The 26116-nt window shown below is 42.9% G+C and overlaps 1 protein-coding gene across 13 annotated transcripts in view; it reads left to right on the top strand.

Moving 5' to 3' along the window:
• fhod3b (formin homology 2 domain containing 3b) overlaps positions 1–26116 on the top strand; it is a 746243-nt gene that overhangs the window by 594038 nt on the left and 126089 nt on the right. For 12 of the 13 annotated variants that reach the window (XM_068000425.1, XM_068000417.1, XM_068000408.1 and 9 more), the window contains 2 exons: positions 11551–11676; positions 21579–21713. In XM_068000425.1, coding sequence (XP_067856526.1) covers positions 11551–11676; positions 21579–21713 — 261 coding nt within the window. The remainder of the gene's footprint in view (positions 1–11550; positions 11677–21578; positions 21714–26116) is intronic. The other variant, XM_068000433.1, reaches the window with a different exon arrangement.

The raw sequence follows: 26116 nt of genomic DNA, 5'->3' as shown, positions 1-26116 counted from the left end.
CTCTGGTGGGGTTACATGTAGCGTGACATGAACCCAAGATCCCGGTTGAGGCCGTCCTCATGGGTGCGGAACTTGGCTATCAATTTCTGCTCGATGATTTTGCGTTGTCGAATGGACCTGTTTTTTGATCTGTATCCAATTAGCATAATGAAATTAATTGATGGTGAAGACTTGAGACAATCCCAATGATTACTTGTGTCAAACACAATTTTTGGCTCTATCTGTTTTGAAGTTTGACACTGTTGAGAGGTGAGGTACTACAGACACATGTTAGATGCAAGAACTTTTCTTATATATTTTATCTACAAGGGAATGCATGTTGAACTCAACCATATCAGAACTACAACATACAGAATAATTTTGAAGTAATAATAATACAACAGTAATGCTAAAATGAGAATTTCTAGCTCTCCCAATGGTTTCAGTTTATTTCTAATTGTAGAGTACAACTTTGTGTCAGCACATTTACTTAGACATTTGAGAAGTCTTTTTACTAGTGTGATGTTGTCAGTGCTTTGGGATAACTCTATACCTTTTCAACCCAGTAAAGTCAAAAGTTTGGGACAGGGTTAAAATAATGATAAAGTCAGTTGACAGATGATTAATGATTACATTCAAATCCCTTCTCGTGCTGCTCCTTGTCTTTTCTGGCCATCCTGAGAATTGTAGACAGCATCTTTGGAGATTTGTAACGGAAAACACATTTGCATTCTGCAACTTGACAGGGAAACCTTAGAGGAGAAAAAATACAAGCTCAGGCCCCAAATGGTCTTAGAGCCATTCAGTTGCCTCGCTTCACCAGAAAATCAGTCATGAAACAAAGTCTGCAATATACTTATTTATATCAACAACTTAGATTCAAATAGTAGAGGAGTATCTTTGTCTCATCAGAGTCTATGTGGAAGGAGTTTTCAAATCAGATGATTAGAGACAGCAGAACAACATCTGTTTACATGTGCTGATCACAGTGGTACAATGGCCATTATATTGTTAGCAGTAAGTATACAGGAGCTGTGACCACAAAGTTGTGTGAATTAGGATGTATTATTTTCATGACCAAGAATAAAATTGTTGACCTCTTTTTGTGACACTGATCCTATTATTGGAGTGAGGCCATCTTGTGTTGTTAGTGTGCAGTAATTTGCTTCTCTGTTGTCATTTGTGAACCTCTGATTGTTCTAATGGAGTGTAAGAAACTTTTCAGGGCTAGATGTGTTCAGTGTAACTCCTTCAATAACCAAAGGATGTGACCCTCCGTAAGTAAAATATGTCGGAATAACATTGTGATATAACTCGAATATGTTGGGATTATAGTTTCTCGTAGACAGTAGGACTAGGCTAATCCAGGTTCTTCTGGGGTGTTCCCAAATGCTATAACATGCAATCCTTGTATGATGTACAAAAAATAGTGTACAGATCTGTCGAGACTGGAAAATCCTTAGGGGCTCAATTTTGAAATGGTGGTGGGTTGGCAGCGGGGTGGGGGGGGGGCGGTGGTGAAGGTGTGCGTGGCAAACCTGAATTTAAGAAAAATCAACTTTTCCGACGCGATCGCGATGTAATTGATGGTGATTAAACTTCTTTCCGGGTTTGCGCCCGGCAGCCAGCCTGATTGACAGGCTGGCTGCTGACAGGAGCGGCCACGCCGAGGGGAGGGGGGGAGAGAAAGAGAGAGAGCGAGACGTCATCTGGTGCTGGAACAGAGAGTGAAGGACGCTGAAGACCGGTGGGGAGGGGGGCAGGAGTGGAAGATCGGTGGGGGGGGGGGGAGAGAGTGGAGGATTGGGTGGGGGAGAATGGAGAATCGTGGGGGAGAGGTGGAGATCAGAGAGGGACATCGGGGGGTGGGGGAGATGGGGACATCGGAGAGGGAGACATCAGAGAAGGGTGGAAAGTTAGGTTTATTTTGATTTTTAACTTTGTGCAATGGTTTTTTATTTACTTTATTTCGTTTATTTTTGCCTGATCCGGCCCTACCAGGCGTGAATCAGAAGCCGTGGGAAAGCCACCCAGGTAAGTTTTAAATCGTTTCAACTATCTACTACGTCAGAAATAAAGTACCTTAAGTACCACAATGAGGTACATTTGGTTCTTTAACTATCATCCCGCCAGCTTTGATTGCCGGCGGGACTTCCGGATTCACGAAACGCGCGCGCACACAGACGCGTCTGTGGGGAACTCGAAGTCGGCGGGTTGGAACCAGCTTCCGAACCCGCTTGTGATTTTCGCCATTTTGCAGCCTCCAACGCACCCACAATTTGATTTTAAAATTGAGCCCTAGGTGTGAGATTGTAACCTGAGGTATAGACTTGTGCCAAAAAATATAAACATGGTAAAAAGTGGTTAATTGTGTCCATCACATGTGGCATAGACAACCAAGTGACAATATATTCTCTCTTTTTCTCTCTCTTTAGGGCCTTTAGATTAAACGAGGGATTTTCCCTGTTATTTCAAATGCTGAATAGCCTTCTCTTGTTTTCTCTTGCTTTGCATGATGAGAAACCTGGACCTATGCCGGGAATTATCACCAGCATCAAAAAAAGGTGGAAAGTCGCCGCCCCTCAGACAGGAGATTGCGACTTCCCAAGTCAGGTGTGCAGGAGAGTTTGCAAGTCTGGATATAAGCTGATAAAGTAAAGTGTACGGCATTTTAGTACAGTGCACTCCAATTGTCAACTCATGTTGACACATTTTATTTTTCAGAGAAAACAAAGTTTAAAAAAAAAGTCTGGTGTCCATACCCTTATTCTTTAAAACGTCTCCTCTATCACAATATGCAGATATGGGGTAAAATTTAGCAGCCATATTGATGGGAATAAAGAAGGAAAAATTAATGGTTTAATGAACGGAAATTTCACTGAAGGGAAGTAAGCACAGAAAATTAAATGTATTGTGAAGTTTTTTTAAATAATAAATGTTTGTGAGTGTGATTAAGGATGTATAGGGCATCCATAAATTACTTTGACATCAGGATGTCAATGCAGAGAGCATATTATGACCTCACAATGTTTATTATCTCTTTGGATCACTCACAGGTGTATAAAATTCTGTGTTTCTGCGTTGGGTCACGTTATGATAGCACTGCAGTTTGAAACTCTTACGTGATCTAGACTGCCACTATATAATGATATGCTTGCACTACACTCATTGGAGCATTGCATTCCCTAATGTTTCAAAATCTATGAACATACTGCTCACCTTTACCTCTGATTCCCCCTAAATAGTAATTATTTACATTTTGTGATTGTGTGTATCTTTGTGTTCAGGCGATACTGGTAGATGACCGATTTGAGCTTCACCTTTAATGGTTGCCACGTGAACCTCTTAATGTTTTTCTGATTTACAATAAACTTCCAACTACCTGTCGCAGATGCATCTGTCCATGACAGTATTGGTAGGAGTGACCACTGCACAGTCCTTGTGGAGACAAAGTACCGTCTTCACAATGAGGACACCATCCAACGTGTTGTGTGGCACCACCACCGTGCTAAATGGGATAGATTCAGAACAGATCTAGCAGCTCAAAACTGGGCATCCATGAGGCGCTGTGGACCATCAACAGCGGCTGAATTGTATTCCAGCACAATCTGTAACCTCATGGTCTGGCATATCACTCTACCATTACCAACAAGCCAGGGGATCAACCCTGGTTCAATGAGGAGTGTAGAAGAGCATGCCAGGAGCAGCACCAGGGATACCTAAAAATGAAGTGCCAACCTGGTGAAGCTACAACACAGGACTACATGCATGCTAAACAGCGGAAGCAACATGCTATAGACAGAGCTAAGCGATTCCACAACCAACGGATCAGATCAAAGCTTTGCAGTCCTGCCACATCCAGTCGTGAATGGTGGTGGACAATTAAACAACTAACGGGAGGAGGAGGCTCTGTAAGCATCCCCATCCTCAACGATAGTGGAGTCCAGCACGTGAGTGCAAAAGACAAGGCTGAAGTGTTTGCACCATCTTCAGCCAGAAGTGCCGAGTGGATAATCCATCTCAGCCTCCTCCCGATATCCCCACCATCAGCCAATTCGATTCACTCCACGTGATATCAAGAAACCACTGAGTGCACTGGATACAACAAAGGCTATGGGCCCCGACAACATCCCGGCTGTAGTGCTGAAGACTTGTGCTCCAGAACTAGCCGCACCTCTAGCCAAGCTGTTCCAGTACAGCTACAACACTGGCATCTACCCGACAATGTGGAAAATTGCCCAAGTATGTCCTGTCCACAAAAAGCAGGACACTCCAATCCAGCCAATTACCGCCCCATCAGTCTACTCTCAATCATCAGCAAAGTGATGGAAGGTGTCGTCGACAGTGCTATCAAGCGGCACTTACTCACCAATAACCTGCTCACCGATGCTCAGTTTGGGTTCCGCCAGGATCACTCGGCTCCAGACCTCATTACAGCCTTGGTCCAAACATGGACAAAAGAGCTGAATTCCAGAGGTGAGGTGAGAGTGACTGCCCTTGACATCAAGGCAGCATTTGACTGAGTGTGGCACCAAGGAGCCCGAATAAAATTGAAGTCAATGGGAATCAGGGGGAAAATTCTCCAGTGGCTGGCGTCATACCTAGCACAAAGGAAGATGGTGGTGGTTGTTGGAGGCCAATCATCTCAGCGCCAGGACATTGCTGCAGGAGTTCCTCAGGGCATTGTCCTAGGCCCAACCATCTTCAACTGCTTCCTCAATGACCTTCCCTCCATCATAATGTCAGAAATGAGGATGTTCGTTGATGATTGCACAGTGTTCAGTTCCATTCGAAATCCCCTCAGATAATGAAGCAGTCCGTGCCCACATGCAGCAAGACCTGGACAACATCCAGGCTTGGGCTCATAAGTGGCAAGTAACATTCGCGCCAGGCAATGACCACCTCCCCTTGACATTCAACGGCATTACCATCGCCGAATCCCCCACCATCAACATCCTGGGGGTCACCATTGACCAGAAACTTAACTGGACCAGCCACATAAATACTGTGGCTACAAGAGCAGGTCAGAGGCTGGGTATTCTGTGGCGAGTGACTCACCTCCTGACTCCCCAAAGCCTTTCCACCATCTACAAGGCACAGGTCAGGGTGATGGGATACTCTCCATTTGCCTGGATGAGTGCAGCTCCAACAACACTCAAGATGCTCGACACCATCCAGGACAAAGCAACCCGTTCAATTGGCTCCCCATCCACCACCCTAAACATTCACTCCCTTCACCACCGGCGCGTGTACCATCCACAAGATGCACTGCACCAACTCGCCAAGGCTTCTTCAACAGCACCTCCCAAACCTGCAACCTCTACCACCTAGAAGGACAAGCGCAGCAGGCACATGGGAACAACACCACCTGCACGTTCCCCTCCAAGTCACACACCATCCCGACTTGGAAATATATCGCCGTTCCTTCATCATTGCTGGGTCAAAATCCTGGTACTCCCTACCTAACAGCAGTGTGGGAGAACCTTCACCACACGGACTGCAGTGGTTCAAGAAGGTGACTTACCATCACCTTCTCAAGGGCAACTAGGGATGGGCAATAAATGCTGGTCTTGCCAGCGACGTCCACATCCCATGAACAAATTTTTTAAAAATCTGTTATCCTATGTGTATGACAGTAGTCTGTTATTGATACAGCACACACTGTTTATTTGTTGCAGTAATTACAATGTTTGTTATATGGACACACCATACTCCAATTAAATAAAATATGCTGTGCTATGAAGCTGATGAGACAATTGGGCCAACAGTCCATTGAGAGCCAAGGAATTAGCTGGAGCAATGCATGGGTCTACTGCCCTCTAGTGATCCCACAATCTTCAATGTTGAGATTCATTCCATTGTTATATAGAGCAGTAGGACGATGCTATGGTAATATTCTGTGCTTTTATGTTTTTAATCATTGTGGATTACGATATAAAATAGCTTTCAAACTAGAAATGTTTGTGTAATCATGTTGTCCTTATCCTTGCTCTCTCCCTTGTAGTTCCCATACTGCAGATTTGTACCTTAGAAATTATGACCCCTTTGCCCCTTCCAATTTAAGGAGGTTTGTATGGACATACACTTTAATGCCATTCCATCATTGCCATCTGTGTCTGAAGCACACTCATCACTTCAGACAGCAATCTAATTCTGTCCTCAGCTGCATCATACTAACTAATTCAACTTCAGCTGCTTACCTTTCTGCTGAACCTTGCTGGTGAGGGAAGGGTTTATAACACACACTACTCCTGTTACTGGACCAGATCCATGGGTGTAAATCACAAAATTTTGGCATGAAGTAGCTCTTCTTTCACCCCATCTGCCCCCCCCCCCATTCGAGTTTTCTGCAGGTCACCTGATGAAATGACACGTGCAACCTCCCCCCACCAAAAGTTTGTTTGGTTATCACCTTGTGTTTTAGTATTTTTCTGGCAAACCAGAATATCAATTAGTCGTACCCTGCAATAACTTCCTTAATGAAGGTGGTATTATGTGTTGAGAAGAGCTTGTGTGTAGCCACTGCATAGTCAATATTGCAAATGGTTATGTCCCAGCCAACTAGGAGCGCTGTGTTTTGAGGACCAAAGACTTTCCACCCGCAGGACAATATTTGGAATGCGTGTGCTCCACGCGGTTTGTTCTATGGCAACAATTATTGGTTGCCTGACCTCAAGCAAATTCCACATTTCAAAAATAAAACAGAACTCTTATGTTTTTGTAATTTTTAAAAAAAACATTTTTCTCATTTTTTTGGACTCCATTTTGAAAAGCTTATGATGACACACTGAGATGTTTCTCTGTGTTGAGAGACCATTCTCTGAACTCCCTCTCATGTGCCAGAATTTTCTTGGCTCACACCTCATTCTAGAGCGCAGATAGAAGTCTCCGTTAGTACTGAGGTAAGTGTCTCTATGTGCCAATAAACAACAAACAACTTGCATTTATATAGCATCTTCAACGTGGAAAAATGTTCCAGCACACATCACAGAAGCATAAGAAAAAAATGGACATTGAGCCAAAGAAGGAGATGTTAGGAGATGTGACCAAAAGCTTGGTCAAAGAGTTGGGTTCAAGAAGGGTCTTAAAGGAGGATAGACAAGGGGTTTAGGGAAATAATTCGAGCGTGCGGCCTAGGCAACTGAAGGCACTGCCACCAATAGTGGAATGATGGAAAGGCTAATACACAAGAGGCCGGAGTCAGAGGTCGGCGAGTTCAGGTGTGTTTGTCGGCCTGGGGGCAGTTACAGAGATGGGGTCGGCCTTGGAGGGATTTAAGCACAAGGACAAGAATTTTAAACTTAAGGGGTAATGGAAATTTGGAACTGTCCCACCAAAGGCTGTGGATGCAGGGACAATTGAAATTTTCAAGACAGAGATCAACAGATTTTTATTACATGAGGGTATCAAGGGATATGGAGCAAATGTGGGTAAATGAAGTTGAGGTACAAATCAGCCATGATCTAACTGAATGGTGGATCAGGCTTGAGGGGCTGAATGGCCTACTTCTGTTCCTATGGAGGACCCAGAGCCAATGTAGGTCATGAGGACAGGGTGATGTGCAAGTGCGACTTGGTATGCGATAGGATATGCTCAGCAAGCTTTGGATGAGCTAAAGTTTATGGTAGGTGAAAGATGGGAGATTGGCCAGGAGACCATTGGAATAGTCGGGGCTGGAGGTGACAGGCAAGGTTGAGGGTTTCAACGGCAGATGGGCTGAGGTAAGGGTGATGTAACGGAGATGGAAATAGGCAATATTTGTAATGGTAATTGGGAGGGGGAAGGGATCAACTGAACCTCTAGGCTGACCTTTGAACCAGTCTAACTGATGCATATTATTATATCATCAGCTCGGATCTGCCTGAGTAGTGAGGAACACCCCGTGCACCACCCCCCCACACCACCCCCCTTCTCATGGTGTCCAGTACAGTTACAGTGCATGGGATAGCCTAGCTTCTGTTTAAGTTCTTTGCGAAAATTGTCCCACGTCAGGTTCCTATTAATTAGAAGAAAAGCCCTCATTGATCTTTGGAAAGGTGCAATTGCTAAATAAAGTAATCAATGTGTGGGCCAGTGCACTGTCCTTCACTTTGGGTCATGGGTTCAAATCCAGTCCTTTTTCTGCTGGATGTAAGGATCCTATGTGAATTGAGTTTGGGCAGCACAAAACTACCCATAATTTAGCAATAATTGGCAGTAAAGGTGAAGGTGGTGGGGGTGGGGGCGGGTCCCCTTCCTTCAACGACATACTGTACTCCTTTAACTTGCAGTGCACTAACCTTCTCCTTGTACCAACTCCCTTTACTTTTACTTGCACAATTTTTGCACACACAATTGTTAAACTGTGATTCCGTGCATCCTCTTCTTGGACCACCGTCGTGTCACAGCACCAAAATAATGAAGCCAGGCATCGTGCCTGCAATGTGTCAGTGTGTCCGTGTGTTGCAGATATTGCTAGGAATTTCTGCTCTGCAGCAACTAGCCACAGTGGAAACACCAACATGCTTTCTGTAAAAGCAGTAAAGTCATGACAGGGGTTGAAATGTGTCTCCTTATCTCGTGCACATAAAATCCATAATTTGGACCACCTTATGTCTTCTATTGGCTGGGTCACAAAATTAGCTCGAAATACCAGGGGGAAATCTGCCTGTTCACGTTTCCTTTCTCATAACAGGATGGGCCCATGAGAGCAAAGGGGCTGGTGTATGTTAAATGGTCCATAAGGCTGAATTTTTAAAAAAACAAAGTGTGTGTGTGTTATAAAAGATCTTTGTCCTTTATGATATATTGAAAGCTTGGAGACCTGACAAGCTCATTTAGTTGTCAGTAGCTGCTTGTCTTTGTGTTATGGAGAAATGTAGATTTTGAGCTCATAAGACAAAGTCAACAACAACCCCCACCCCCACCCCCCTTCCCTTAAAAAATAAAATGACTGCTGCCCACTTTGGGTTGAAGAGCATTCCATTACTGTTTACATTTTTGAGCTTTCTGCATTACATTTCATCAAATATGTCTGATTAGATAATTTAATATTAGCCCAGGATGAAAAGCTGCAGTATCCTTTTACCAGTGACCTTCTCAATCATGGGGCTTTTGTTTAAATTCAAAACCAAGCATGCATGAAATTCAGCCTGACTAAACAGTCAGCAAGAAGATTATTACATCAAAAAAGAAACAATTGGGATGAAATAATCGTCTCAGAAAACAATACAGTATTTTTGAGATCAGATGTATTCAGGCTGTGAGCATCTATCACTTCCATCTCGTGATCGACTTCAGTACTATTCTCGAGGTTCAGAAAAAGGGATGCAAGGAGCTTTACAAAGGTTCTGTCTGTCACTGGGAAGGGGAGGCAGCTGCTCTTCATTCACATTATTATGTTGTGAACAAATGATGCAATGTTTTTGGTGCAGTAGAGTGTTCAGACATAAACTATCTCAAACACAGAGGGTTGACCACTTTTGTCAAAGACAGTGCTCCTTGAAGCTTATTATAATTTGATTTAATTTAATTTTTTTAATACTAAAATCAGATTGAATGGAAGGCACACTCCATTGTGATTGAAGACAGTGGAGCTCCACTGAGATCGCTGAACTAATAGTATGATGTCATAGGCTTAATGGATTCCTGGGTGCAATATCTTGCTCAATTAAGCAATGTGCCATACGTTCTTGACATTTGGGGAGCTCAGATGCTGTGACGTTTCCTTTTTGGCATTTGGACTGAGGATTCACAAAACTCATCAAAAGTGTAGCTGGGTAGATTTAAGACTCAGCCAGCACCATGAACCAAACGCACTGCTGGTTTGTAATCAAGCGCCCTGATCATGGCATTCATAGAATCATAGAATCATAGAAGTTACAACATGGAAACAGGCCCTTCGGCCCAACATGTCCATGTTGCCCAGTTTATACCACTAAGCTTGTCCCAATTGCCTGCACTTGGCCCATATCCCTCTATACCCATCTTACCCATGTAACTGTCCAAATGCTTTTTAAAAGACAAAATTGTACCCGCCTCTACTACTGCCTCTGGCAGCTCGTTCCAGACACTCACCACCCTTTGAGTGAAAAAATTGCCCCTCTGGACCCTTTTGTATCTCTCCCCTCTCACCTTAAATCTATGTCCCCTCGTTATAGACTCCCCAACCTTTGGGAAAAGATTTTGACGATCTACCTTATCTATGCCCCTCATTATTTTATAGACTTCTATAAGATCACCCCTTAACCTCCTACTCTCCAGGGAAAAAAGTCCCAGTCTATCTAACCTCTCCCTATAAGTCAAACCATCAAGTCCCGGTAGCATCCTAGTAAATCTTTTCTGCACTCTTTCTAGTTTAATAATATCCTTTCTATAATAGGGTGACCAGAACTGTACACAGTATTCCAAGTGTGGCCTTACTAATGTCTTGTACAACTTCATCAAGACATCCCAACTCCTGTATTCAATGTTCTGACCAATGAAACCAAGCATGCCGAATGCCTTCAATTGGCATTGCTAAAGCGGTGCAGCAGCCAGGATTTTTTGGGATATTAACGTGCCACAAATTGATGAAATGCCACAACCAAAAGCAACTTTTTATTTTGAAATGTTTTTCCAGAGCAATAACCATCACAAGAACACACTTTCCTTTTTATATATTTATTAGTTGAAGGCACATTGTCAACCTATAGAGGGAGTTATTGGAGGATGCTTAGCCCAAGGAATAGCATTCACTGACACCTAGCTGATACTCCAGCAGGAACTTACGCAGTTTGGTCTTTGGATTTGTATCTTATTCTTAATCTAAAGTATGGTTTAAAAAAACTCAAGTTGTACCTGAAGATGTAATCAGTGATGCAACAATGCCAGCATGTTACCAATTGCATGTGTGTATTCTCCTTTTATATAAATATAGATAAGTTACGCAAAATTGCAAAACACTTTACCATTGGCTGCATCACCTCTTTAACTAAACTTAAATCAGTGATAGAGGTATAATAAATTATGACTGTTGTAACATCAATGGTGATCATACCGCAAAGATGCAATAACTGTCAGCTAAAGCTACTATAAGCTCTTTCAAAGAGCCAGCTCAGGCAGGATGGGCCGAATGGCCGCGTTCTGTGCCTTATCATTCTATATGTGTGATGCACAGAGATGATCCTGCGCATGTGGCATGTCAGCTACATCTAGGCCACACGCTTAACATAGTGTCAGCTTTATGTTACTTGCACTGTCCACACATTGAAAATGTGACCACATGTGTGATGTAAAAAGGTTGGAAATATTGCTGTAAAACTAATGGTTCTATCTGTTGCCAAGGACCAGTTTAGGACAACTGATAGAAGCAATCTCACTGAACTTTAAAGTAAATAAGTCAGTGTGGAAAACACCATATCAGTGACAGTTTAATACATTGGGTTCTGCATACATATCCTGCCGCTTTTCTATTGTGTCTGGTACAGCCGTGACTGCCTCTTGTGTGTGCTGCTTTCTGTTTCGCTGTGCACTGAGTGATGGGCTCTTTAGCTTGCTCACCTGCTAACTGTTACTCTTCTCCCTGTCTCCTTTGCTTCACTGTTCTTGCAGATACAGCAGCTATGGCAGCAGTGCCCACACAGGATCTCGATCTTACTCTGGGCTCAGTACACCCACCACCTCCAGCTCTCGCTACAGGACCTCTATCTCGCCTGCTCCTGAGGCAAAATCCGACAGGTTTGTGTAATTATTCCCAACAGGAATTAGTCCTCAAAACACAAATATAAACAGAAGTTGTTGGAAATACACAGCAAGTCAGTCCGTATTGGAAAAGTTGTTCTGCTTTCCTTTGTCAGTTCAATGGAAAGTCTGAACATGAAACGTTAACCTGTCTTTTCTCTTTTCAGATGCTGAGAGATCTGTGTATTTCTAGCATGTTCTGTTTTTATTTCAGATTTGCAGAATTCACAGCTTTTCTTTTTATTTCAAAACACAAATCCTTTTTTTATTTTGAGATCTCTACCCTCACCCTGTCTTTGCTTTGAAGATGCTTATCCTAAGTGTCATAGTCAGAGCTAGGCAATTAGATAAGGCTATAATATTAGACTATGGGATAGTAGCAGACAAATGCTTAAACGTGTGTCTGAAATTCTGCTTAGCTATTCACATATTTAAAATAAAACGGTTAGCACGTCTGCTGAAATTGCTACTATCCCACGGTGCAATTTTGGGGCCAAAGTGTTTAAATGTAGTTTTTGTTATGTGATAAAAGATCTTATTTATTATACAGTTAACAGAAGTGTGATGTGATTAGTTGCCATCTTTTCTCATGCCCTTTAAGAGTATATACTAAATTGTACCGTAAGTCACAAATAATCGTGCTGTTTTATATTTATTCTAATGGAATAGTCTGCGATCAAAGGGCTCAGATGTAACATTTAGATTCTAGCAGATAGGTCAACAATAAGTACAACGTAAAGAAACAGACCTTAATAGCACAGGCTCTCTCAGAAATTAATAGTAGGGGCACTTTTACAAGGTTGTACGCTCTGCAGAAGTACACACTTTATAAGGGAACATGCTTTACAGGAATGTATTTCACAGCGATACATGTTTTACAGTGCTATACATTTAACATTTTGCAAGCTGCTAATAATTACAAGGCATGTTATTTCCCTGCACATTAAAAAGTTGAATAAAGGTATGGCCAATTGAGCTTGTCAAATATACTTGCATGTACATTTTATCCATGTAGACATTCCACTCATCTGTGATAGCCCAGCACTTCCTCATCAACTAAGTGTTTCCATTTGATAGACTATGAAGAATGATATTCGGAGAATACATTTCATCTAAGTGATGTTACCTAAAGCCCGCTGTATATAGGACACTGCTAGCTATATGCTCTCCTATTTGTCAGTTTGCCAATTAGTGCCAAATTTGGGACAATTTTATACTGTGACCCATGTCGATTTGGAATAACTATCGCATCTAACTGATTAGAATTACATAGATTTTACAGCACAGACACAGGCCATTCGGCCCAACTTATCTGTGCTGGTGTTTATGCTCCGCACCCTATTTCATCTCACTCTACCTGGTTAATGATTAATGCTTATTAGCTTAAGCATTTGACAAATTTCCAAATCTGACCAACTATGTAGCAATTAAGTCGCACTATGTTATTGCACCACATAACTGACTAGCTGTTAGCATGCATATTGCTACTCGATGACCTTGTTTATAGAATCAATAGATAGTCATGGTCTCTTCCAAAAGTAACATAAATTGAGAATCCAGATTGGGCACAGCCTTGACTTTGAGTGTGGAGCAGCAATGTAAGTGTGCACTGCATGACTTTGATTGTTAAGCTTTTCCTATTCCAGTTCCAAATAGGCCAGGCAAAGAGAATACCGTTGTTTTAATAATTTAAAGAAACACTCTTCAAGTTCCTTATAAGTTTCAAAATTATTAGATTAAATGTCAGACAATGAGATTCTAATTAAAAAATTATCACTTGCTTCGTTATCTGACGAGAACAGAGGAAAATGTTATTGATTCTGCAAAGCACTTAACATTTAATGCTTGAGTTGAATATTGGCTTGTTGTCACTTTCTGGTTCATGCTCGGTGCTATGTTATATTTGCAGCATCAAAACATATCACTTTTCCATGTAGCTTGAAATTCCCACAGTGTGCTTATATTATTGTAAAAATAAGTTGTTGAAATGTGTTACTGGTCTTTATGTAAATGGCAGCTAAAACTTCAGATCTTTGCTTTTTCAACTTTGCTTTACTGTCTAGAATGTCTTGCATTGACACTGGTCACATTTTCAGGTGCCGAAGATGATAACATTTTGTATGCAGAAGGAAATTACAATTCTTTTATCATAAATGTGAGGACAAGGAAAAGAGGGTTGTCATTCTTTATTCCTAGTCAACAAACAATCATAGAGAACAAAGGTTTTAGGTTCACATCAAGAATTGTGAAGAAGTTTTCAGATACACTGCAGTAAGGGAATGAGAATTAAATTTTAGAGCAGCCCTATCATCACCTCCAAATCCTTCTCCAGTTCACATTCCATCCTGACTTGTATCACCATTCCTTCATTGTTACAAGGTCAAAATCCTGAAATTCCCTACCTAATGGTATCATGGGAGCACCATAAATGCCAAGATTGGAGCAGTCCAAGGGGAAGTCCCACCGCCAGCTTTTCAGGGCAACTAAAGATGGGCAATAAATGTGACCTTGCCAGTGTCAGCAATATCCCAGGAACAAATAAAGAATTTAAATTGATTTAAATCTGTCACCCGGTCAACACTATCAGAAATTAAGCATTACTTTATATCCACAAAAATAACAAATTATAAAATGTTCTATAATTCTGTACATTTCTGTTTTATAATATTCAGTGTTAAAATGTGTAGTGAATAGGTTTTGCCCTTATCGATAAAAATTTGAAAAATTGAAAAAGAAACTTTCAGTACTCCAAGTTCAGCAGTTTGGTGCACAAAATAAGGATGGTGCTCACTCAGGAACATGTGGACTCTCAATGTCCAGAAGAAACTGTTTTCTGACAGACCCTAAGACTTTGACACTTAAACTTGTAGTGCAACTGTACTCCAATGTCGATGCAAAGCAGTTTGCATTAACACTAAATATTTAGGAAACAAAAATCTGCAGCCTTTCCAGCGCATTCCCATTGTAACTCCAGCAGCAGAAGAGCTGGGTTCCATAAGAACATAAGAAATAGGAGCAGGAGTAGGCCATACAGCCCCTCGAGCCTGCTCTGCCAGTCAATCAGATCATGGCTGATCTTCAACCTCAACTCCACTTTTCTGCACAATCCCCATATCCCTTGATTCCCCTAGAGTTCAAAAATCTATTTATCTCAACCTTGAATATACTCAACGACTCAGCATCCACAGCCCTCTGGGGTAGAGAATTCCAAAGATTCACAACCCTCTGAGTGAAGAAATTCCTCCTCATCTCCGTCTTAAATGATCAACCCCTTATTCTGCTACTATGCCCCCTAGTTCTAGATTCTCCACCCAGGGGAAACAACCTCTCAGCATACTCCAACCCCCTCATAATAAAGGCCAACTTTCTATTTACTTTCCTTGTTGCCTGCTATACCTGCATGCTAATTTTTTGTGTTTCTTGTACGAGGACACCCAAGTCTCTCTGGACACCAACATTTAATAGTTTCTCACCATTTAAAAATATTCTGTTTTTCTATTCTTCCTACCAAAGTGAATAACCTCACATTTCCCCACATTATACTGCATCTGCCATCTTCTTGACCACTCACTTAACCTGTCTATATCCCTTTGTAGACTCTTTATGTCCTACTCACAGCTTACTTTCCCACCTAGCTTAGTATCTAGTATCGTCAGCAAACTTGGATACATTACACTCGGTCCCTCCATCCAAGACATTAATATAAATTGTAAATAGCTGAGGCCCAAGTACCGATCCTTGCATTACCAACCTTCCATTAATGATTTGTTGGGGCTCGAAGGGCCGAATGGCCTACTCCTGCTCCTATTTTCTATGTAAGGGGTGGTGCCTCTATCAGCCCCCTCTAAAGCCAGCAGTCCAGGAGATGCGGAGACGACGCAGAATCTCTGGAGTTCCCACATTACCCACCTCACAGGGACCTGGTGAAATATCAGCGGTGGTTTGCCTGGTGAGACCAGGGGCATGATTTTGACCCCTAGCCGGTCAAATTGCGGAAGTAAGGTTTTCCCAGACGCCCTTACGATTTTGACATAAGGACGTCTTTTTTTTTGGTTTGCCGTCCGACTGGCCGGCCTGATTGACAGGCTGGTCTCAGTCGGACGGGAGAGCAGCCAGTGAGAGGACATGTTCAGGTAAGTCTTTGATTGTATGGGTGGGCATGGGCGCACCAGTGGGTATGAGGGTCACGGGGGTGGGGGAGTCATTCATGGGGGGAGGGATCGGGGATCAGTCACTGGGGTGGGGGGAGGGGGTCGGGATCTGGGAGGGGTTCGCGATCATTGCGGGGTTGCTGCAGGTGGGCTTGTTGTGCTTGGGAGAAGCACTCCTGTTCCTCTGGGCCCACAAGCTGTGCCAGAAAGGCACCTACCTGCAGTTTCGGGCCTTCTCACCTTCTTTCACATGATGTGAAGGAGAAGGCCTGGGAATCCTGGCCCCCAGGGGTTGAAGTTGCAAAATCTGCAAAAATGGAGGCCTGGAGCCCCCTTGAAAGGTTTTAGTGACCAACCCGCCTCTTATTAATGTAATCTACATTACAAACATCTTTCCATATAGGTTAAAAAATACTGTAGGCACTACGTGTAATTGAGACATCATGAAGGAATGGACCTCCCTTCCAATCACCCGTTTTATATGGAAACTCTATGTATCATAGTATGGTACAGCACAGGAGGAGGTCGTTCGGCCCATTGCGCCTGTGCCGGCTCTTTGAAAGAGCTATCCAATTAGTCTCATTCCCCTGCTCTTTCCCCATAGCCCTGTAAATGTTTTCCCTTCAAATATTTATCTAATTACCTTTTGAAAGTTATTATTGAATCTGCTTCCACCACCCTTTCAGGCAGTGCATTCCAGATCATTACAACTCGCTGCGTAGAGAAATGTTTCCTCGTGTCGCCTCTGGCTCTTTTGCCGATCACCTTAAATCTGTGTCCTCTGGTTACCGACCCTTCTGCCACTGGAAACAGTTTCTCCTTATTTACTCTGTCAAAACCATTCATGATTTTGTTCTCTGTTCCAAGGAAAACAACCCCAGCTTCTCCAGTCTCTCCACATAACTGAAGCCCCTCATCCCTGGTACCATTCTGGTAAATCTCTTCTGCATCCTCTCTGAGCCCTTGACATCCTTCCTAGAGTGTGGTGCCCAGAATTGAACACAATACTCCAACTGAGGCCTAACCTGTGTTTTATAAAGGTTTAGCATAACTTCCTTGTTTTTGTACTCTATGCCTTTATTAATAAAGCCCAGGATCCCATATGCTTTTTTAACAGCCTTCTCGATTTGTCCTGCCACCTTCAAAGACTTGTGTATGTGCACCCCCAGGTCTCTCTGTTCCTGCACCCCTTTCAAAATTGTCCCATTTAGTTTATATTGCTTTTCCTCATTCTTCCTACCAAAATGCATCACTTCACACTTCACTACGTTAAATTTCATTTGCTATGTGTCTGCACATTTCACCAGTCTGTCTGTGTCCTCCTGAAATCTGTTACTATCCCTCCACATTGTTTACTACATTTCCAAGTTTCTTGTCAACTGCAAACTTTGAAATTATACCCTGTATACCCAAGTCCAGATCATTAATATATAGTCTTTGTCTAATTTTCTTTTAAATGTCAAAAAATGGCCCTAGTAGGACCATTCTTTCTCCTGCTAGTTGGAGATCCTTACTCATCACCAGGTTGTTTTTGACTCCAGCATATCTCCATTTTGTGTTCTGCATCACACTCCAGAAGGGAACGGCAAACCCTCGGGTATTTGACATCAAGATTTTGATGCATCGTAAAATCAACGTGGGGGAGTCTGAGTTACAGTTGATTGTGCTCATCTCACTTTGCAATGTTTATTGGTGCTGTCACAGTCATAAAGTTAAAATGATTCTACTCCAATATTATCTTCCCTCCCACAATACAAATTAAGTTGCAGATTCATTTGAACTCATTTGCTACTGAAGATGTTATTGGCTTTGATCCCAGTGTAATTCTGGGTCTGTGAAAGACCTAAAGGATCCCTTATTGTAACTCTACAGATTGGAAACAGGCTCAATAAGTGATGATTCAATGATTCTGGATTGGGCATGAGTTGAATGAAAATATACCTTATTTATCCAGTGACATCTATACATTCTGTATGCACATTACCATTAGGACACTTTAGGATCCAAGTCGTACGCTGCCAGACACCAGAATTTTTTTTTTCAGTAAATTTTTTCAGTGCATTTTATACATGAATGTACAGTTTATCTCATGGTGTTGATGGGCTTTGATTGGCAGGTTCATGTTACCTATAATTGTTCTGATGTCCCATATAGTGACTGACTCCATTCAGTCACTGGGTGAAATTATTTCCCTTAATGGTGTATTGTGGCCATTAGCACCGAACTAAATCTTCCATCAGCTTCCTCTGTCCCTTCCCCTAGTTTGAAACACAGCCATTACTTACTAGTTGCTACTAAGAATTCCTGTTTGTTTACACTGTTCAGATTCTCTGGAGTCTAAATGTCACAGAGCAATCTCCAACAGCCCATGCTGAAAGTTACTTTCTGTTGAAATCAGTGCAAAATGGATGAGCCTGTCAGGATGACAGCATTCCTTTTTGAGGCAGCACAAATCACTACTCGAACAATCTGAACAGTTGCTGGCAAATTTGCTGCAGTAAAGTTAGGGCGAAAGGTTAACATTAAATGAACAATATCATGCATGACTTTCTTTGGAACTCTGAACATAATAACCTGGCGCTCTTTGCACCACAGTCCTTTGTGCTTTTTCCCTTCAATAAAACACATGCAGCTGTCAGTTAGTTATCATAGCCAAAATTCTCTCACCGTTACTTAAGATTTATTCATCTAAAAATATATCTCAACGTCACTGCTCAAGGATATCTCTGTTTTCTCCCCCTCCGGGTTCTGGAGCTGAAATACATAACCTTGATTTTAGCTAGAGTCCTCCAGTCCTCCCTTGAGTTTATCAGTTAATTTAATGTTCAAAACTGTATTTGGTCACCTAATAAAATTGCAAAATGACGCACAATCATATCAATTTTGTTCCAGCAATCACGTTAATCCACAAACATTACCACCACAGCCACAGTAATCATTCTTCTCTATTAAAGGCTCAATATATTCCTGATAAACAACATAGCAAGCCAGTTCAGGTTCTGCCCCTCCCACATCACCGAAACAGCTCTAACAAAAGTTACAAATTATGTTTTCTCTGACTATGACCATGGTGCATTATCCTTCCTCGAATTCTCTGCAGCCTCCTCCTTCAATGCCATTCCTCCATGGTCCAGCTCAGTGGGACTGCACTTGCTTGGTTCCACTCATCTATCCAATCATAGCTACAGAAGCTCTACTAGTGGCTTCTCTTCCCAACTCCACACTGTTCAGAGACGGTTCACTCGACTGATTCCAGGGATGAGGGGGTTATTTTATAAGGAAAGGCTGGACAAATTGGGCCTGTATACATTGGAGTTTAGAAGAATGAGAGGTGATCTTATTGAAACATATAAGATCCTGAGGTGACTTGAAGGGGTAGATTCTGAGAGGATCTTTCCCCTCGTGGGTGGGACTAGAACTGGGGACACAGTTTAAAAATAAGGGGTCTCCCATTCAAGACAGAGATGATGAGAAATTTTTTTCTCTGAGGGTCGTGAGTCTGTGGAACTCCCTTCCCCAGAGAGCGGGGGAGGCAGCGTCATTGAAATTTTTAAGGCTGAGTTAGATAGATTCCTGATTAACAAGGGAGTCAAAGGTTATAGTAGGTAGACGGGAAAGTAGGGTTGAGGTTACAATCAGATCAGCCACGACCTTATCAAATGGCAGAGCAGGCTTGAGGTGCCGAGTGGCCTATTCCTGCTCTTAATTCGTATGTTTGTATGTAATCCATCCTTGCCACTTCCGCTTCCTCATCAACGTGCTGCCAGTTGGCGATATCATTTGCAGACACAGGATTAGCTTCCAACTGTATGCCGATGACACCCAGCTCTATCTCTCCACCACCTCTCTGGACCCTTCCACTGCCTTTGGATTGTCAGATTGCTGACCCGACATCCTTTCTCGGATGAGCCATCAATTTCCTCCAGTTAAACACTGGGAAGACAAAACCAATGTCTTTGTTCCCCAACACAAACTCCATACTCTTGCCTCCAACCCCATCCCCTGCCTCACCCACTGTCTTGGGCTGAACCAAAGTGTTGACAACCTCAGTGACCTATTTGAGCCTGAGCTGAGCTGAGCTTCCAACCCCATATCTTTTACATTACAAAGACCAGCTCTGTAACATCACCCTCCTCCACTCATCACCTCAGCCCCCACCTACCGCTGAAATTATCATCCATGCCGTTGCAACCTCCAGACTCCACTATTCCAATGATCTCCTGGCTGGCCTCCCCTTCTCCACTTTATGTAAAATTCAACCAATCCAAAACTGCTCTTTGTACTGTATCCTACTCATCCATTGCTGACTTACATTGGCCCATGGCCCCCCATCACTTCAAATTTAAAAATCTCATCTAACTCTTTAAATCCCTACAAGGCCTCAACCCTACCTCTGTAACCTCCTCCAGCCCTACATCACCCTCAAACTCTCGATTGCTCTGATTCAAGCATCTTGTGCACCTTCCCTCTCTTCACCCCATCATTGGCACTGTGCCCTCAGCCTCCTAGGCTCATGTTCTGTAATTCCTTCCCGAAAATCCTTCACCTCTCCACCTCCCTCTTCTTTAAGACCATTCTTAAAGTTTGCCTCTTTGACTAAACTTTTGATTACCCTTCCCAATATTTCCTCCTTTGGCTTGGTGTCCCTTTTTTCCTTACACTTCTATGAAGTGCCTTTGGATGATTTGCTGCAAAGGCAACAGTCGGAGCTGCAGAACATGTTTAAACATTGGAGCCAGCAATAAATATATTTATTAAAGGCTGGGAAGTTGTTTCCAGTAAATTCCACAGATAGAACAAAAACATGACTATGAATAGATTATCATATGTTATGTTCCGCCCTCTCTCCTGTTTCTGAAAAGGCAATTTACTCTTAAAGGGGCTTTATTGTCTTGTTGAGGGGAGAGATAGCGGTTGGATGATTGTGATAACACTTGGAATGACCAAAATTGTTACCAATAGTAAGACAGCTATTGATTGTATTAGACTCAGAGGGGGTGATTTTAAACCCCAAGAACGGGTGCGTGGGAGTTGAAAATTATTGTTTTATTGGGTCGCAACCGCAACATTTTTGGACTTTTCATTCCCAGTGCAAAGCCTGTACTTTTACGCGCTGACATTAAACCCGGGTTCCAGTTGCGACCCTAAAAACAACTATTTTCAACTCCCACCTGCCCCCAATCCACCCGTTCTTGGGGTTTAAAATCACCCCCAGAGTCTCAGCCTTTTGGAACAAGGTGTGTTTTGAAGAATTTAAAGAGTGCAATTTTCCTACCTGAAGTTCTTGTGCTTCAAACTTTTATAAATAGCATTGATGAAAGTGTCAAGTTGAACTTGAAGTCTGCTACCATCTTAGATATCACCAAATGGAAGCAGAAAGACTCAGTTCCAAAGTTATTGCTCTTTGTCTGTGGTTTTGTGCACCAGCTCTTCCTCTTGGGATGCACTACAAAAATATATCAAAGCTGGTTATTCAATATAAGGTATTCTGTTGGTGCATTAAGAACAAGCACCCTTTATGTCTAATAAATAGCCAGAGTTATTGCAACAAAATAACTGGTTCAGGAGGTAATATTTGTACAATAGGCATTCATAGGGATTAGAATAGAAAGCCAGTCAAGGAGGTGATTGTTGCTTTCTTGCTAGGAAGAGAGCACCGTCATAATTTTAGAACCTAAAAATCTAATTCAATGTAAGTGGAAAATTATTGAGACTTTACATGATTTAATTTGTTTGCTTGGTCCACAGGCCAGTGCTGGGAGGTCTTCTTTCCTCATCCTACCGACAGCATCAAGAGTCACTGGCAGCTGAGCGAGAGAAACGGCGTCAGGAGAGAGAGGAAAGACTACAACGGATAGAACGGGAAGAAAGAAACCGATTCAAGTAAGATCTGGTGATAGGAAAACAATAAAAATAAATCAGTAAAAGACACAAAGGAGCTTGGAATAACTGAACACTGTTTCATTTCTCATGCATTATAATGTTTCATAATTTGTGAATTTATGATTGATTTGCATTAAAGTGGCATCAGGGCACCATATTTCTGTGTTTGAAATCCCATCCATAGCAGAGGCTCTTGTTGGCCTTACTCCAGCTGGTGAATTGCCAATCTCAGCTAGGTTTTGAACAGAAATAAAGTGACGACCTTATGGGAAGAAATAAAGATTGACTGAGATTCCATGTTAAGATACATTTAACATAGATAAATGTAAAGAATGTGGTAATCCAGCGGACTGGGGAGCTATAAAAGGGATAGAGAGAAAGTATTGAGAGGTGCAAAAAATGGAACATGAAAAAGTCTTACAAGGAATATCAAGGCTAACAGTAAAAGTTTTTATAAATATGTTCAGAGAAAGAGATTAGCAAAGGGAAATGTGGGCCCGTTAAAGACAAACACGGGTGATACTGTAATCAACAATAAGAAAATGGCAGACTTGTTTAATGAGTATTTGGCATCGGTCTTCACAGTAGGAGAGGACAAAATACCAGCAGCACAAGAGAAATAAAAATAACTCAAAGGGAAGAACTTCTTGGATTTAATAGAAGTAGAAAAATGGTAATGAAAAAATAATGCAACATAAGATAGACAAATCTCCAGGACCTGATGGTTTCCACCCGAAGGTATTAAAAGAAGTAGATGAAGGAATTGCAGATACATTAGTAATAATCTTCCAAAACTCTCTAGATTCGGGAATTGTGCCATTGGATTAGAAAATTGCACATGTTTCTCCATTATTTAAGAGAGGAGGGAAAGAGAAACCAGGTAACTACAGACCTGTCAGTCTAATGTCAGTTGCGGGGAAATTATTAGAATCTGCCATTAGGGACACAGTGGCTGAGCACTTGGACAAATTTGAGCTGATGAGAGAGAGTCAGCGTGGATTTATGAAGGGTAAGTCATGTCTGACTAATTTAGTTGAATTTTTTGAGAAGCTTACTACCATGGTAGATAAGAGAGTGTCGATCGATATTGTTCACATGGAGTTCTTGAAGGCATTCGATAAGGTTCCACACAAGAGATTATTGGCAAAAATGAAAGTGTGCGGAATTGGGGGCAACTTTGTGATGTGAGTTGGAAATTGGTTGGGAAGTAGGAGACTAAGAGTAAGGATAAAGAGTACGTACTCTGATTGGCAGGATGTGACAAGTGGTGTTCCCCATGGATCTGTACTGGGGCCTCAACTCTTCACCATATATATCAATGACTTGGATGAAAGAATAGAAAGTTGGATATCCAAGTTTGCAGATGACACGAAGTTGGGAACTTCGGAGCAGGAGTAGGCCATTTAATGAGATCATGGCTGATCTGTATCCTAACTCCATCCACCGCCTTGGCTCCTTTTCCATAAATACCCTTGGCGAGCAAAAATGAATCGATCTCAGATTTAAAATTATTAATTGAGCTAGCATCTACTGCTTTTTGTGGGAGAGAGTTCCACACTTCTACCACCCTTTGCGTGAAGAAGTGTTTCCTAACTTCTCTCCTGAGCGGCCTGACTCTGATTTTAAGGTTATGTCCCCTTGTCCTAGACGCCCCCACCAGCGGAAAAAGTTTCTCTCTATCTACCCTATCAATTCCTTTCAAAATCCTAAAAACCTCGATCAAATTGCCCCTTAACCTTCTATATTCCAAGAAACACAAGCCTAGTTTATGTAATCTCTCCTCATAATTTAACCCTTGGAAACCGGCAGTATTCTGGTGAACTGTGCTGCACTCCTTCAAAGGCCATTATATCCTTCCTAAGTTGCAGTGCCCAGAACTGTACACAGTACTCCAGATGTGGTCCAACCAGGGCTTTGTATAGCTGTAGCAAAACTTCTTCCCCTTTATATTCTAGCCCTCGAGATATAAAGGCTAACATTCCGTTAGCCCTTGATCACTACATTTTAGTGATCTGTGTACATGGACCTAAATCTCTTTGGACCTCCACTGTTCCGAGCTTTTCATCATTTAAAAAATACTCGGATCTATCCATTTTTGGTCCAAAATGGATGACCTCACACTTCCCTGTGTTGAAATCCATCTGCCACAGTTCTGCCCACTCACTTAATCTATCAATGTCTCTTTATAATTTTATGCTCCCATCTTACTACTGACTATGCCACCTATCTTTGTGTCATCAGCAAATTTGGATATATGGTTCTCTTGTGTTATCTAAGTCATTAATAAATATAGTTAATAGTTGAACAGATCTAGCAGCTCAAAACTGGGCATCCATGAGGCGCTGTGGGCCATCAGCAGCAGCAGAATTGTATTCCAGCGCAATCTGTAACCTCATGGCCTGGCATATTCCTCACTCTACCATTACCAACAAGCCAGGGGATCAACCTTGGTTCAATGAGGAGTGTAGAAGAGCATGCCAGGAGCAGCACCAGGCGTACCTAAAAATGAGGTGCCAACCTGGTGAAGCTACAACTCAGGACTACATGCATGCTAAACAGCAGAAGCAACATGCTATGGACAGAGCTAAGCAATTCCATAACCAACGGATCAGATCAAAGCTCTGCGGTCCTGCCACATCCAGTCGTGAATGGTGGTGGACAATTAAACAACTAACGGGAGGAGGAGGCTCTGTAAACATCCCCATCCTCAACGATAGTGGAGTCCAGCATGTGAGTACAAAAGACAAGGCTGAAGCGTTTGCAACCATCTTCAGCCAGAAATGCCGAGTAGGTGATCCATCTCAGCCTCCTCCCGATATCCCCACCATCACAGAAGCCAGTCTTCAGCCAATTCGATTCACTCCACGTGATATCAAGAAACGGCTGAGTGCACTGGATACAGCAAAGGCTATGGGCCCCGACAATATGCCGGCTGTAGTGCTGAAGACTTGTGCTCCAGAACTAGCTGCGCCTCTAGCCAAGCTGTTCCATTACAGCTACAACACTGGCATCTACCCGACAATGTGGAAAATTGTCCTGTCCACAAAAAGCAGGACAAATCCGATCTGGCCAATTACCATCCCATCAGTCTACTCTCAATCATCAGCAAAGTGATGGAAGGTGTCGTCGACAGTGCTATCAAGCAGCACTTACTCACCAATAACCTGCTCACCGATGCTCAGTTTGGGTTGCGCCAGGACCACTCGGCTCCAGACCTCATTACAGCCTTGGTCCAAACATGGACAAAAGAGCTGAATTCCAGAGGTGAGGTGAGAGTGACTGATCTTGACATCAAGGCAGCATTTGACCAAGTGTGGCACCAAGGAGCCCCAGTAAAATTGAAGTCAATGGGAATCAGGGGGAAAACTCTCCAGTGGCTGGAGTCATACCTAGCACAAAGGAAGGTGGTAGTGGTTGTTGGAGGCCAATCATCTCAGCCCCAGGACATTGCTGCAGGAGTTCCTCAGGGCAGTGTCCTAGGCCCAACCATCTTCAGCTGCTTCATCAATGACCTTTCCTCCATCAAAAAGTCAGAAATGGGGATGTTCACTGATGATTGCACAGTGTTCAGTTCCATTCGCAACCCCTCAGATAATGAAGCAGTCCGTGCCCGCATGCAGCAAGACGTGGACAACATCCAGGCTTGGGCTGATAAGTGGCAAGTAACATTCGTGCCAGACAAGTGCCAGGCAATGACCATCTCCAACAAGAGAGAGTCTAACCACCTCCCCTTGACATTCAACGGCATTACCATCGCTGAATCCCCCACCATCAACATCCTGGGGGTCACCATTGACCAGAAACTTAACTGGACCCAGCCACATAAATACTGTGGCTACAAGAGCAGGTCAGAGGCTGGATATTCTGTGGCGAGTGACTCACCTCCTGACTCCCCAAAGCCTTTCCACCATCTGCAAGGCACAAGTCAGGAGTGTGATGGAATACTCTCCATTTGCCTGAATGAGTGCAGCTCCAACAACACTCAAGAAGCTCAACACCATCCAGGACAAAGCAACCCGCTTGTTTGGCACCCTATCCACCACCCTAAACATTCACTCCCTTCACCACCGGCGCACTGTGGCTGCAGTGTGTACCATCCACAGGATGCACTGCAGCAACTCGCCAAGGCTTCTTCGACAGCACCTCCCAAACCCACGACCTCTACCACCTAGAAGGACAAGGGCAGCAGGCACATGGGAACAACACCACCTGCACGTTCCCCTCCAAGTCACACATCATCCCGACTTGGAAATATATTGCCGTTCCTTCATCGTCACTGGGTCAAAATCCTGGAACTCCCTTCCTAACAGCATTGTGGGAGAATCTTCACCGCACGGACTGCAGCGGTTCAAGAAGGCGGCTCACCACCACCTTCTCGAGGGCAATTAGGGATGGGCAATAAA

Source organism: Heptranchias perlo, chromosome 2, assembly GCF_035084215.1.
Source record: "Heptranchias perlo isolate sHepPer1 chromosome 2, sHepPer1.hap1, whole genome shotgun sequence".
Taxonomy (NCBI): domain Eukaryota; kingdom Metazoa; phylum Chordata; class Chondrichthyes; order Hexanchiformes; family Hexanchidae; genus Heptranchias; species Heptranchias perlo.
Note: the sequence above shows the minus strand (reverse complement) of the source record. Positions and strands in the feature narration are given on the sequence as shown.